This window comes from Xyrauchen texanus, chromosome 12 (genome assembly GCF_025860055.1).
Source record: "Xyrauchen texanus isolate HMW12.3.18 chromosome 12, RBS_HiC_50CHRs, whole genome shotgun sequence".
NCBI classification, from domain to species: domain Eukaryota; kingdom Metazoa; phylum Chordata; class Actinopteri; order Cypriniformes; family Catostomidae; genus Xyrauchen; species Xyrauchen texanus.
The window spans coordinates 34,573,138-34,588,110 of record NC_068287.1 but is presented as its reverse complement, the minus strand read 5'-3'; the positions used below and the strand labels follow the sequence as shown (position 1 = coordinate 34,588,110).

The following is a 14,973-nucleotide window of genomic DNA, read 5'->3' as shown; positions in this document are numbered from 1 at the left end:
GGTGGGATGGGGATGGGATGGGATGGGGTGGGGGTTGGGAGGTCCCTAATATGTCTGACTGGTCTTGAAACTCCACAAAACAAAATATTTATTTTTGGTTTGTGAGGAAGAGTGAATGCGTTTGAAAGAGGGGAGATATCTGAAGCTATACCAAGCTGTGTAAATGTTTTCTTGGAAGCCTGCACTCATAAGAGTGTGGACTTTAAGGTGGTCAAGGGATTCAGTCCCCAAGTAATTTCAGTGGTTTTCAGACTTTCAAGCCAGTGCAGAGAATCTGAGAGGAAAACACCCAATATGAGCTCAAAACATGATCATAAAAGTGATCTTAGACTGCAAATGCCTCTCTGGCCTTATGCCTTCTGATTTTTAGCGGTGCTTACGAGAGAGATGCACACCTAATTGTGTTCCCACATGCACAGACAATCTCTCAAACCATACAAAGTGCACATCCAGCCTGGCATTGATTTTAAGGGACAGCACAATCTACCGTCCCATTCAGAGACAGCCATTTTATTATCTGCATGTTCTAGGCTGATTTTGTGCTTTTGCATGTGTGTGTGTGTGTGTGTGTGCGCCCGGTGTAGACTATGGCCAGTGAGGAGCTCAGATTCTGTAGACAATCGTCCAAATTTAATAATTTGCAGGGCTGAACCTCTCAGGATGCACTCTTAATAAAAACAATAAAGCACCTCTCCATAGAGGATTCTGTTACTTGTGTGTGTGCGCGTGTGTGTATGAGAGAAAAACAGTGTTGAATGAATGTCAGTGTAAGTTACGCTTATAATTCCCAGGAGTCTTATTAAAAGTCAGTTGATGAACTGCCTTGATCGAGATCTATCGTTTACAGGGTAAGCAAGCTGAGCAGACTGTGGCATATTCAGCCCTGTGACACCAAACATCAATGACCATGTTATTCCTGGTGATGATGATAAAGGTAATCTTTTTCAAGGAAACTGACTGGGCTTTGTTAGTCACATACAAAGATTGTGACTCAATACAGACTAAAGATGCCTGAAATCCATCCATTTGTACACACTTATGTAATCTTTATGTTACTTTTCATGGTTTTGAATAAAATATATAAATACGACAAATTTGTTTTGTTTATGAGCTTGATGCAGTATCAGTGTGTGGTGGGGTGTCTTTTGAAATAAAATGTAAAAAAAAAACAAATGTGCTTTCTGACAAGGCATACATGATGATGTATTCTGATGTAGGCTACTTACAATGTCATGGCCAATCAACAAAATGAAATATCAGCTCAGAATTTTTCCGAATTCCATTTGGGACTTATTAGCACCATTAAAGTTATTTAGCGATTTGTTTTATGCAAATGTACATGTTTACGATTTTTTTTTTTTTTCCCAATAAAATCTAAGCAAAGGAATTGATTTCAGTCATCATTGCACTCTACTAGTCCAGCAATGCCTTAAGAAAACAGTGACCAGCAGACCACTTTCAGAAGTGAGGAGAAAGTAAAACAAGCGAAAGCGAGAACAAATCTAGCTCTTTAACCATCATTCCACTACCAGTTGTAAAAAGCATAGTACTGAGGAATGTAGGTTTCACTGGGATCTAAATAATATTATGAGTTAACTTCAGGCCCAAACACTTAATGCAGTGTATGTACTCCTTTGTGCATTAATAGACTAATTCTTGTGAAAAAAAGGTATTAAAAATTACTATTGAATTGGTTACAATGTAGTTGCATTTATTGATATAAAAAGTGAACTGTATTAATGAACTTAATCACATTTAAAACGAGATGCAACATGACTGCCTTGATAATATTATTTCTCATCACCAAACTGTTAATAGTTATTAATCTGTGAAATTTTTGAAATCTCACCATAACAATTTGACAAAGGAATATTCCGGGTTCAAGACAAGTTAAGCTAATTTGACCGCATTTGTGGCAAAATATTGATTAACAAATAAATAATTCAATAAATAATAATAATAACTTCAACATGTCCCACCTTTAAAAAAAATATATAATAAAAAATAAAATAAAAGCAAAAATCGGGTTCCAGTGAGGCACGTTAGTAAATGGGGCCAGTCTCCAAACGTTAAAATACTCACTATATATAAAGTATAGCCACAAGATGTAAATAATGCGGATATTTATTGTGATAAAATTAATTTACTAACCATTCTGGTGTAAACTATTACCAATTTTACAACTTCGTTGCCATGACGATGTAATGTCACTGCCTGAACCAGAACCGACCACATTATGGGTGAGTGTCTTGTCTGCAATACCATTGCATCCACGTTTATAAAATGAACAAAAGTTCTGGACACCATACAAACCGTTAAATCATCTTGTCAGAGCACGTTGCTTGTACAATGTTTGCATACACTTTGGAAATGTCTTGCCCTCCACAAAAAGCCCCACAGTGTTGTCCTTGCATTCGATTGGCCACCTCTTGCTATTAAAAAACACCAGTATAGATTATACAGAATATACAGAAGCGATAACCTGTATACCTCCGTACAGCACTTTAGTCCGTATATCACAAATGAACTGACTAAAACAAAACAATACAAATATTAATAGTGTTTGAACATTCTGTTCAGGTGGTAGGGTCCTCAACCGAGTTGATTCATGGGATTAGTATTCTCGATATGCTTTCCGGCTCTTAAACGCATAGAGCAGGCCTATTGAACTACATTACCCATGAAGCATTGTTGTGAGTTTTGCGTCAAGTCCGTTGCTTTTTCAAGATGGCGTCGCTGGGAAGGAGGCGCGGTGTCCCAGTCAACAGGGAGAGGTCAGTTACAAGAAAACCTGTGATTTTATCTTAACACGTTGCACGAAATGTCTAGGTGACATGTACGTTTTAGATTTGATTACTATCGTTATAGTTCAGAGCCATTTGGCTCTTAGTGTACCGGTAAAGTCCAAAAACATTGCCTGAATAGAGCTCATGTGATGTTTTGATGAGCTTACTGACTCTGGGGTCCCTCAACTGACTAGCAGTGCATATAGCAGCAAAATGTTTTTTATGTGACAGTCACATCCTGTTTCTTGTCACTGACCACGGCGAAACATTATGTGAGGCTTTGCAGTGTTTTAATCCATAATGACAACAGAGCCACAGGTTAAAGTAAAGCTTCACAGGCAGGGCAGCGAGTTTCACGGAGATGTGTTGAGTTAGCAGACATTAATAGCTTAAGTTAGCCTATTGTAACTTTTGTATTCTGTGAAATATCATGTGAAACAACTAGAAATATATTTAGTCGAATAGAACGACCGTTAAACCCGGCTTAAACGCTCAAGTTTAAACTGACAGTTTGCGCGACATTTCGTTAAACCGACTAACCGTTTAGAAAAGGCACTGTTGCACTGTCGGTTAACTTTATAAATAATTGGTTTAAAGTTCGATATTTTTAAAAAGTGTTATTATTGTTTAAATAATATACGAGTTAGCTGCCTAAAATACAATATAGCTGCCTTTCATTGTACATCTTAACATTTCCTGTATTGCCGTTCCGCTTCTATTAACATCACTAAAATGTTTCATTGTTTGAACTCAGGGCAGGCCACAGAGTCCATAGGAGACAGTGGTAGGACCACGTATTTTGTTGATGACACGAAAAGTTCCTGTAGTTACTTCTTCCCCCAGTCCAAATGATTTCAATGTGCGTGTTAATTTTGTAGTCCTGGATGACACCAAATTTGACAATTTGTCTCTTAAAATAGTTCCTGTAGTAAACAAAAGGGAACAAATAAACTGATAAAATGTATACCATGAGTACACCGCAAGTTGCTTTGGAGACAAGCATCTTCCAAGTGAATAAATGATAATGTAAACTAGGGCTGCACCTAACAATTATTTCTTTTATCGATTAATCTAACGACTAATTTGCCGATTTTTTTCTAAAGATGTTTTATTATTATTTCTTGATTAATATTACAATTAATTAACCCAAAATAAATATAAAAAACTTGTTTCATTAATATTTCAATAAATTATCTTCTCATAAACACAAACAAATGTACAAGAAACAAAGTGTGCACTGCAGGGAATTATTCTGCAACAAAAATTACCCTGTCTTAACTGGTAATCTTCATTTTACAGTCTAACATTAATTTTATTTTGGAGAGATTTTATGTTGGACTGCTAAACTTGAGGTTGCACAATGTTTTGATATTCCCCTGAAAGTGATTTTACATTTGTTTCATTTATTTTGTTATTGGATTGCTAAATGTAGATTACTTTAATTTATTTTGGAGTGATTTTAAGTAAGAACTTGTTCAATTCGAGTAAAAGGAAAGTACAATCTACATTTAGCAATCCAACAGCAAAATAAATTAAACAAAATGTAAAATTCAAGTCACTTTCAGAGTTTAGCAGTGCAACAAAATTATTTTACAGTAAAATATGTGCAATTTGAGTATCACTTAAATGTTTTTCTAACAGGAATAACTAAAACTTGTGCATTCTTAATCAACCCTCAGTTAAAGAAACATTTGTAATTAAACCATTCACAACGTAGGAACCTAATAATGAAAATTAGGGGTCACGATTGTGAAATTTGGCTGAAAATTAATTGTCAAACAAATAATTGTGATTATGATTACTGTTTTAAGACTACGATGATTAATTTTCTGTTTTACGTTTTTCATGAATATGATTAATTACCATACAAACTCACTATGTGTGCTTCATGCACACAACAAAGTCATTTATACAAATTTAGCTTGGGTCATATAATCAAATAAGGGTATATGATTTCCTTTTCAGGCTTCAAAAACATCAAAGTCAAATAAAATGATAAAATAATTAAAATCATGATGTAAAGTTACATTAGCAGCGGTGCAGAAATGACTTTAAACATGGGGGTGATGAGGAAACATTTAGAAAATATATTTTAAGTGACTACTATTAACAGAAACGCGTGTTGTAATACTATGTCATGTTTGGATGGGGACAAAAGTAGTCGGACTTATGGTGCTGCAGTCTTGACGAGCGCTCCGGGATGCTTTCGCTTCAAGTGTTTCGTTCATGGCGGTTGTACGGCTGTGATAAGCCATTTACAATTTGCATATCTTAGACAGCACCACATCGTTGGGTCTCCGGCTAAAATACTTCCATGCTTTAGATCACCATGGGCAAGTTTTTTTTAGCTGCAGTTTGTTCTTCGGGGAATCCATGCTTAAACCGTGTTATGCCATTTTAATTATTCCATTGCAAAGCCCCGACGCATGTTAAGGTTCATATGAATCAAACATCGGAAAGTGATGTTGACTTGTCTAGACATAAAAGTGAGAGTTCACCCAAAAAACAAAAACACAAAAAAAAAAACTCTTAATTTACTCACCCTTTTGCCATCCCAGATGTGGAGAACTTTGTTCTGCTGAAGACAAATATTTTTAGAAGAATATCTCAGCTCTGTAAATCCATACAATGCAAGTGAATGGTGACTAGAATTAAGGTCTAAAAAGCACATAAATGTAATCCATATGACTCCAGTGGTTAAATCTATGTATTCAGAAGTGATATGATAAGCGTGGGTGAAAAACAGATCAATATTTAAATCCTTTTTACTATAAATCTACACTTTCACATTTGAAAATCAAACGTTGCACCTGTTTAATTTCTTTTAAGAGAATTATTGTAAAAAGGGACTTAAATATACATCTATTTCTCACCCACACTTGTATCACTTCTGAAGATATGTATTTAAACACTGGAGTCTTATGGATTACATTTATGCTGCCTTTATGTGCTTTTTGGAGCTTCAAAAGTTTAGCCACCATTCAATTGCATAGTGTGGACCTACAGAGCTGAAATATTCTTCTAAAAATATACATTTTTGTTCAACATAAGAAAAAAGGGCATGAGGGTAAATTGATGAGGATTTTTATTTTTGGGTGAACTATCCCTTTAAGCAGCAGTGAAAATGTGTAACTTTCTCAGTACTCAAAGTTTTTCTTTTTGTGTAACAGTAGATCTTCATGGCAAAAAATGTTTACATTTTCTTTTTATAAACTCTTCTTCCTATCTCTTTAGGGCAGTGATGGCGGCTACAGAGTGCTACATCGTCCACGAGATTTACAACGGCGAGAATGCACAGGAGCAGTTTGAGTATGAGCTGGAACAGGCTTTGGAGGCACAGTACCGTTACATCGTGATTGAGCCCACACGTATCGGAGACGAAACGGCCCGCTGGGTGGCCGTCGGAAACTGCCTGCACAAAACAGCCGTACTGGCGGGAGCTGCGTGCCTCCTCACGCCACTTGCTCTTCCCGCTGATTACTCCCGTTATGTGGCGCTGCCGGCTGGCGCACTAAGTCTGGCCTGTGCCACACTCTATGGCATCTCCTGGCAGTTCGACCCTTGCTGCAAATACCAGGTGGAGTATGACAGTCAGAAGCTCTCGCGGCTGCCCCTGCACACGCTCACCTCCTCTACGCCAGTGGTTCTGGTTCGACGGGATGACATGCACAGAAAGAGACTGCACAACACGATAGCGTTGGCGGCCCTGGCGTACTGTGCCAAGAAGATTTATGAACTGTACTCTGTATGAGCGCAATGTTACACACACACACACATGAATATAGATACTGATATATGCGTACACACATGCACACACATGCGGGAGGTAGGTGAGAAGCACTACTTACTAAACATCCAACACTGGCAGATGCACAATACTCCAACATGCACGCAAGATCACAACAATAACATGTGGATGGACCGAAGGAGAGAGTGATTGAAACAAAAGGAGTGGCAAAAACGAACAGTACTCTGTTACAATTTGATAAAAAAGAGTTTTGCTTTCAACTGGTTAAAGATTGGACAGACAGAGTGATGGATGGGAGGTGGTATGAGAGGAAGGGTTGGGGTGGAGCTTATAGTTAACTAGAAGAAAGATTATTCCCCTTTTTCTGTACTTTAAAGTGATTTCACCTGTGCACTTGATATTGCCCCCTCTCCCTGCACCGGTCCATCCCCTTCCTCATCCCACGGCCCTCCCTAAACGTCACTTGCCACCCACACGGAGTCTCCGCACCTCGGCAGTGACCTGGCGGACTGAATGTGTGGTGGACAGACAGACAGACATGTTTTAAGAATGACTTTTGAATCCTCTTTTCTCCCTCTGTAGTTTTATTGTACCCTGCCTTTGGTGCGTCACCTTTTCATTAAACAGTAGGAGATTTAACCTCAGTGGCATCTCTGATGGCCTTTATTTGACCCCTAAGGGCTCCAATCATTTCTTAAGACTCATCTGAGTGGTAGCTTTCATGTACCTCTCACAGTCAGATGTATTTACAACCAGTGGTCTGTTAGGGATCAGTCTGTAACTTTGTATAAATTAAGATTTGGATTTTGATCCAAAGTTATGACAAATTAATTTAAAAGATGAGAAGTAAATCTCATTTGCGAAACAATTTGCAAACAAATCAGTCATTAAATGAAATGGTAACACAAAGTCTTAATTTGGTTAACCCTTTAAGCTTGGAGGGTGGGCCGCAGAGAAAAACATAAATATGAAAATGTATTAATAACTAAATTAATAACTAGTCTTGACCAACACATAACGGTTATTGTTTTAAAACTTAGAAGCTGTACTTAACGATGCATATAAGTATTATGACCAAAATTGAAAAAGTGTTTTGTTTTAATAGTTTTGGACTACACTTGTTAATGTAATCGGTAAAAACATCAAACTGATCAAATAGCCATGTGTCATATGTTGTTGCAAAGCTCTCAAAGAATAGAATACAACTTATTTGTTTTACTCGCAGACAAAAATATAGTGATATCCAAGAATATGTCTTTGACATGCATGTTTCATGTGAACAAGTGTTGCTTATAGGCTGCATTTTTCACTTATTCACGAATAATAAACGGAACATAAAATATCACATATCATTACATAGAGGAGATTATCTTTAAAACGAGCCTGCATACATCATAATCGGATGCCTAGATCATTAGATAATCCACATGAAGTGCAATGTGAACATAATGTGCTATCTGGCTAAAAACAAGTCAGCTTTCCTGGATCTGATGATGTCATCAGAAATGATAAAGTACGTTGTCCAGCGTCATGGAATGCTAAAACATTCCTATTAGGATTTATGTAGCTGCAACCAGAGGTGGAAGTTATCCAAATATAGGCAGAGAGGATCGTTCACTCCAATTACATATGGCCACCTGGAGATGACACCAAATACATGACACACACTCAATGATAACTCAAATGACACAGAATGGAACTGAATTATATTTCATTACTCATGCCTGAATGCTTTTGAGAGTGCATACCTTTATTCATTGTTGTATTTGCATGTGTAATTAGTTCTTATTTACAGTTATTATATTTTATTTGTTTGGAGTGGATTTTGGATACTTGGAGGCATTATTGGACAGTAGGAAAAATAATTTTTGTAATGCTATAATGTTTGATTGCTTTGTTGGATCCACACACAGTTTTACTCAGTTACAGGTAACATGACAGGAACAGATATATATAATGATAAATAAGAAAAAGTAAATTTTTGGCTCAAGTGTTTTGTGAATTTTCAGCAGTTTCTGAGAGTTTTAGAATGTATCATAATTATTAATTAATTAATTAACAAAAAAAAGGTTGTTTAAAATGGTGGCAAACGAGTTATAAGCCTTATGGGTATGCCACTGAAACAGAAAATCTTTAAAAACACTATCAGAGCGTAAAGGGTTAACAGATCATAGTTAATAGTAATTGTTCATTTAATAGCCATTTATGTGACCTTTTGAAAAATATCCAGACTCAATACAAGTTAAGCTCAACTGAAACCATTTGTGGAATAATGTTGATTACCACAAAAAATTATTTAGATTCGTCCCTCCTTTAAAAAAAAAATAAAAAAATAGGCACTTACATTGGAAGCGAATAAGGGCTAATTTTTCCTCAACCAGACAGTTTGGCATGAAACTAACTTTGGCACCATGTGTCTTGGTGTTTAGACTGAATGTTGAAATACTATTTGAATTTGAATACATTGCTGTGAAAGAAATAGCTGCCAAGATTCCAGAGTCAACCTTTTTTGGAGGCAAGTCACATGGATGTGTATAGTAAAGTCAATATTGCTTGTATGATTTTGTTTAATAGTATTAGCAAAATATTTACAGAGCAGCAAGTTCTGAAGAAATATTAATTTGGTACACTGATAAATTAGCAGTCTTTCAAGATGATGAGGGAAGGAAAAATCTTCCTTCATAATGTTTTTATATGTGTGTGTGTGTGTGTGTGTATATATATATATATATATAACAAGTCAGCACTGTCAAGACTAATATAAGAATAAAACACCTGCAGCCAATACAAAATTTGCATCTAATCATAAACAGCCCTCTCTCAGGTTCTTATTTGGAGCTGCATATGTACACCGTTCAACCACAACATTAAAACCACTTGGCTAATACTGTGTAGGTTCCACCAGAACAGTGCCAACCCGAATCTCAGAAAAGCATTCTAATATGATATTATTCTCACTACAATTGCACAGAGTGGATCTCGGAGTTACTGTAAACTTTGTCAGTTCAAACCAGTCTGGCCATTCTCTGTTGACCTCTCTCATCAACAAGACATTTCCTTCCATAGAACTGCCGCTTGCTGGATGTTTTTGTTTTTGGCACCATTTGGAGTAAATTCTAGAGACTGTTGTGTGTGAAAATTCCAGGAGAACAGCAGTTACAGAAATACTCAAACCATCCCCGGCATATATGCATCTCTATAAAAAGTGAATTAGTCATAAGCATCTGTCATAACCCAATTATAATGATGTCCCTGCAGTCTGCTTGTATCTAATCAGGTGGCTATAGGACAGAAGACGGTTGCATTTCTATAACTTGCATGTGGAAACACGGTTTATAACATTCAGCAATTAAGTGTGAAATATACATTTTCCAAGTCCAACAGGCTGCATGGTGTGGAAAATTTTATAAATTATCAAAACATTTGAAAATGGTTTAATCCAGGACAATATACAATCCTACATTGATAAACATGACAATGATGCATAAAACATTTCCCATAAAAGAACTAGATTACATCGAAGGAAATTAAATAGTTCTAGCTGAGGTTTCACATATTGCATGCTGTTTTTTTGTTTGTTTGTTTTTTCACAGATCAGGTATGATTTTAGGAAAGGTGAATATGAATTAATATTTATTAAATACATTCCACAAGCATTTTGACATATTAATTTGACTACAAAAAAAAAGAAGAAAAAAATATCTTTTTTTTTTTCCTCAGTATGATTCCTCGTTCTTCCTTCACTCTTTGTTCTTTATGGCATGTGAAGCCATCAGTTTGAAGACGAGAGTAGGCCAGAGATTATGTAGATTGATGGGTACAGTAGGCAGTGGGCCAGCCAACAGGATGTCTTTCTGTTTATGATGGACAGCCTTCAAAACGGCATGTGCCACATCTCCAGGATCCCACCCCTTTGCTGTGGCTGTCCATTACTTTAAAACCACAGATATTTTAATCCAATTTATCTTTTTCTTAGGTTTTGATCAACAACAACAACAAAAATTATATATACTGTGTATTTATATATCTATATAAAAAAAATGTGTTGATTAAAATTAACCAGTCAACTCAAGTTCACACTGGTTGGTTTGGTTGAGTACAACATACTCTAACCTCCATATTTAGATCCATCCCATGTGACTGCATTGATGGACAGATTAGTTCTGATGTAACCAGGGCTGATGACAGACACCTGCAGGCCAAACCTGTCAACCTCAGCTCTCAAACTTTTTTAACAGTTTATTCATGCACAATTGCTGTATATTAACATCATAACCTTCATTAATGGTGTCACGACCTCAGTCTGACAGACCTCTCCTTTCTGTCTTGTGTTTGAGCGCATGGCTCTGTTGTGTTTTCTGTCTTGCCATGTGCTCTCCTTACCCTGCCTGCTTGTTTCCTCTTGCCACACCTCCTCATTTAATCCTCATCATGTTGATTGTCTGCACCTGTCCCTCATGTATGTTCCTATATATATTGTGCCATTCTTCTTGTCTTTGTCGAATTGTTTTGGTAGTAAGTTTGTTTGTAGCCTAAAATTCATATACAGGTAATAATCACAAAGAGGTGTCCAGGAGAGAAGTTCAATTGCAGTGAAGAAGCCTTCAGGACGTCCCAGAGTGTCCAGCGAGCACCAGGACCACCTCCTCCTGAGAAGTCAGCTATGGAATCGTGTCACCACCAGTGCAGAGCTTGCTCAACGTTGGCAGCAGGTTTGTGTGAGTGCATCTGCACACACAGTGAAGCGAAGACTTTTGGACAATGGCCTGGTGTCAAGAAGAGCAGCAAGGAAGCCACTTCTCTCCAAGGAAAACCTAAAGGACTGACTGAAATTCTGCAGGAAGTACAAGGATTGGACAGCAGAAGACTGGTGCAAAGATATTTTCTCTGAAGAAGCCCCTTCCGACTGTTTGGGAAATCTGGAAAATCGATAGTTCGGAGAAGAAAAGGTGAACGCTACCATGAGTCCTGTGTCACACCAACAGTGAAGCATCCTGAGACCATCCATGTGTGGGGTTGCTTTTCATCCAAGGGAGTGGGCTCTCTCACAATTCTGCCCAGAAACACTGCCATGAATAAAGAATGGTATCAAAACATCCTGCAAGAGAAACTTCTCCCAACAATCCAGGAGCAATTTGGTGATATGTGCATTTTTCAGCATGATGGAGCAACATGTCACAATGCAAGAGTGATAATGAAGTGGCTCGGAGATCATTATATTTGAAATTTTGGATCTGTGGCCAGGCAACTCCAAGAATCTTAATTCCATTGAGAACCTGTGTTCAATCCTCAAAAGGTGAGTGGACAAGCAGAAGCCCACAAATTGTGATCACCTACGAGCACTAATAAGTCAAGAATGGATCCCCATCAGTCAGGATTTGACCCAGAAGCTGATATCCAGCATGCCAGAGCTAATTGAGGTTATGAAGAACAACGGTCAAGACTGTAAATATTGACTCTTTGCATAAATTGAGTGTTTTTGCCAATAAAAGCCTTTAAATCTTATGAAACGCCCATCATTGTTTTCCAGTATACCATAGAAACATGTGAAAAAATAATCTACAAATACTGAAGCGGCAAACTTTGCAAAACACAAAATGGAAGTCACTGCCAATACTTTTGGCCACGGCTGTACATTTGTTCTTTTGTCTTTGGTGATTTGCATACTTTGTCCAACTCACCACCTACTGGGCAGGGGTATGCATTTCTCACTCACACTAATCATATCTCTTCTAAAGCTATAGATTTAACCACTAGAGTCAAATGGATTACTTTATATGCATTTTGGAGCTTCAAAATTTTAGCACCCATTTATGAACATGAAGCTGAGATATTCTGAAAATCTTTCTGTTCAGCAGAAAGTTTTTACACATTTTGGATGGCATGAGGGTGAGTAAATGATGATTTTTTTTTTGGGTGATCTATCACTAAGATTTTTGGCATTGTGACAGTTAAGCTAAATTTACTCATTACTGTTACACGAAAAATATTAATATACACATTTGAAAGTATTTATACATCATGGTAGAGTTTGTTGGACTAATATGTCCTAATTAAATAGATAATCCTTATTAAAAATAATAAAGCATAACAGTAATGAGAACTGCGGGGTAAAATGTGCTTAATTTTCCTAAAAATGTCACAATGCATAAAATTATTTCTAAGGATCCTAATAGTACACTTCTTAATGCAAAATATGACTGCTCTCTTTTTGATTTACATTCATGCATTTGGCAGACGCTTTTATCCAAAGCGACTTACAGAGCCCTTATTACAGGGACAATCCCCCCGAAGCAACCTGGAGTTAAGTGCCTTGCTCAAGGACACAATGGTGGTGGCTGTGGGGCTTGAACCAGTGTCCTTCTGATTACCAGATTAATAGTTATGTGCTTAGACCACTACACCACCACCACTTTTGGAGTAAAATGTGACCTGGACATACTTGAATACTCACATGCAGATCTGTGTGGTGTGGCAGGCTTTCCTTGCACACTGCTGATGGCCACAATATGTCCACTGCGTCTATCTACCATAGAGAGCAGAATGGCAAGAGAAAGAAAAAAACATCTCATGACATTTATGGGTCATTGACAAATAAGCCTGTCCAAGTTGATGAAAATGGGAAATCTTTTCAAAATCTATTTTAAAACACACGTCAAGTTTGTATAACTGTAATCTTTGTGTCAAATTTGGTATCGTACATTTTTGAAAGAATAAAAAAAATACTTAATGACTAAACCATGTCATGTGGTGTAACATGTCAAAGGTATTAAAATACAATGCCTGACCAACCTTTAGCTTTGATTACGGCATGCATTCGTCGTTGCAAACTTATGCAATGTCACAACATTTATTTCCATCCAGAGTTGCATTAATTTTGACCCAAGATCTTGTATTGATAACAGGAGAGACGAACTACTCCATAAAATCTTCTCTAGCACATCCCAATGACTTTCAACATGGTTAAGGTCAGCACTCTGTGGTGGCCAATTCATGTGTGAAAATGATTCCTCATGCTTTCTGAACAACTCTTTCACAATTTGAGCCCGATGAATCTTGGAATCGTCATCCTGGAATATGCCCGTGCTGTCAGGGAAGAAAAAAAATCCTTTGATGGGATAACCTGGTCATTCTATACATTCAGGTAGTCAGCTGACTTCATTTTATTGCCGCATAACATTGCTGATCCTAGACCTGACCAATTGAAGCAACCCCAGATCATAAGACTGCATCTAGAGGCTTGTAAGTGTAGATGCATCGCTTCATGCACTTCCCTTCTTACCCTAACATGCCCATCACTTTGGTATAGGGTACATCTGGACTCATCAGATCACATGAGCTTTTTCCATTGCTCCACATTTCAATCTTTATGCTCCCTAGCAAATTGAAGTTGTTTTTTCTGATTAGCCTCCTAACAAGGGACTTTCTTGTGGCCAGAAAGCTGTTTAGTCCCAATCCTGTAAATTCTAGTCTCATTGTGCATGTGGAAATGCTCTTACTTTCACTATTAAATATAGCCGAGAGTTCTATTGTCGATTTTACGATGGGACTTCAAGTCATTTAGTGATCGATCACGATCATTCAAGATTTTTTTTCTGACCACATTTCTTACAGGAAGCCGACAGTTCACCACTATCCTTCCAGGTTTTAATAATGTGTTGGACAGTTCTTAACCCAGTTCCAGTGATTTCAGCAATTTCCTTAGTTGTTTTCTTTGCTTGATGCAGGCCAATAATTTGCCCCTTCTGAAACAGTAACATATTTTCCACAACCACAGGATACATCTTCCGACATGGTGGTTTAAGAACATCACACACTTTTTTTGAGACAAAAAATATATTTGTAAATCGGAGACAAATGTACAAAGCTATGTACTTATCGTCTTTACTGAGGGCACAAACTACAATCCCTTGAGGCATTGTGAATGATGTCATTCAATATATGTATTTATGTGTATATATAACTATTGATTTTATGTTGTTGTTTATAAGTATAGAAACAATATATTTTAATTGTATTGCTAAATATCCTGATGTGTACAAATAAAGTATACAGGTAGTTGTTATTTTTCTAAAAGTGTACATGCTTGTAAAATTCAAATAGCTTTTTGTTTCTTCAAGGGCAATATTGACCGTATAATACTTCTCTTCATTTTTAAATACTATAAAAGTTTTTTCCTGAAAATTTTAATTTATGCATGTGAAATTTATCCAATAAAATAAAAATATTCAAGCAGTTTAAGGGGGAGATCCAACTCAATTACGTAATTCACAGTGCGTCATGGGAGCTTCCGGTAACTCCAAGTCATGTTATGCTGTTTCTTTGGCCGCAGTTCTCTAATTGGTGGATCTTTCTCTGCTGTAGTTTCGGTAATGTAGTTGTTTACCATGAATTCTGCTATCAAACACGATTTTTAAACAATAAAGTTGAGGTAACGCA

General features: G+C 37.0%; 1 protein-coding gene across 1 annotated transcript; it reads left to right on the top strand.

Moving 5' to 3' along the window:
- The first annotated feature begins 2,703 nt into the window (after nt 1-2,703).
- On the top strand, nt 2,704-8,500 carry LOC127653385 (transmembrane protein 11, mitochondrial-like). The gene is made up of 2 exons (XM_052140060.1): nt 2,704-2,774; nt 6,021-8,500. The coding sequence occupies exons 1-2, from the start codon at nt 2,728-2,730 to the stop codon at nt 6,535-6,537; spliced, it is 564 nt and encodes a 187-aa protein (XP_051996020.1). The 5' UTR covers nt 2,704-2,727; the 3' UTR covers nt 6,538-8,500.
- The last annotated feature ends 6,473 nt before the right edge of the window (nt 8,501-14,973 follow it).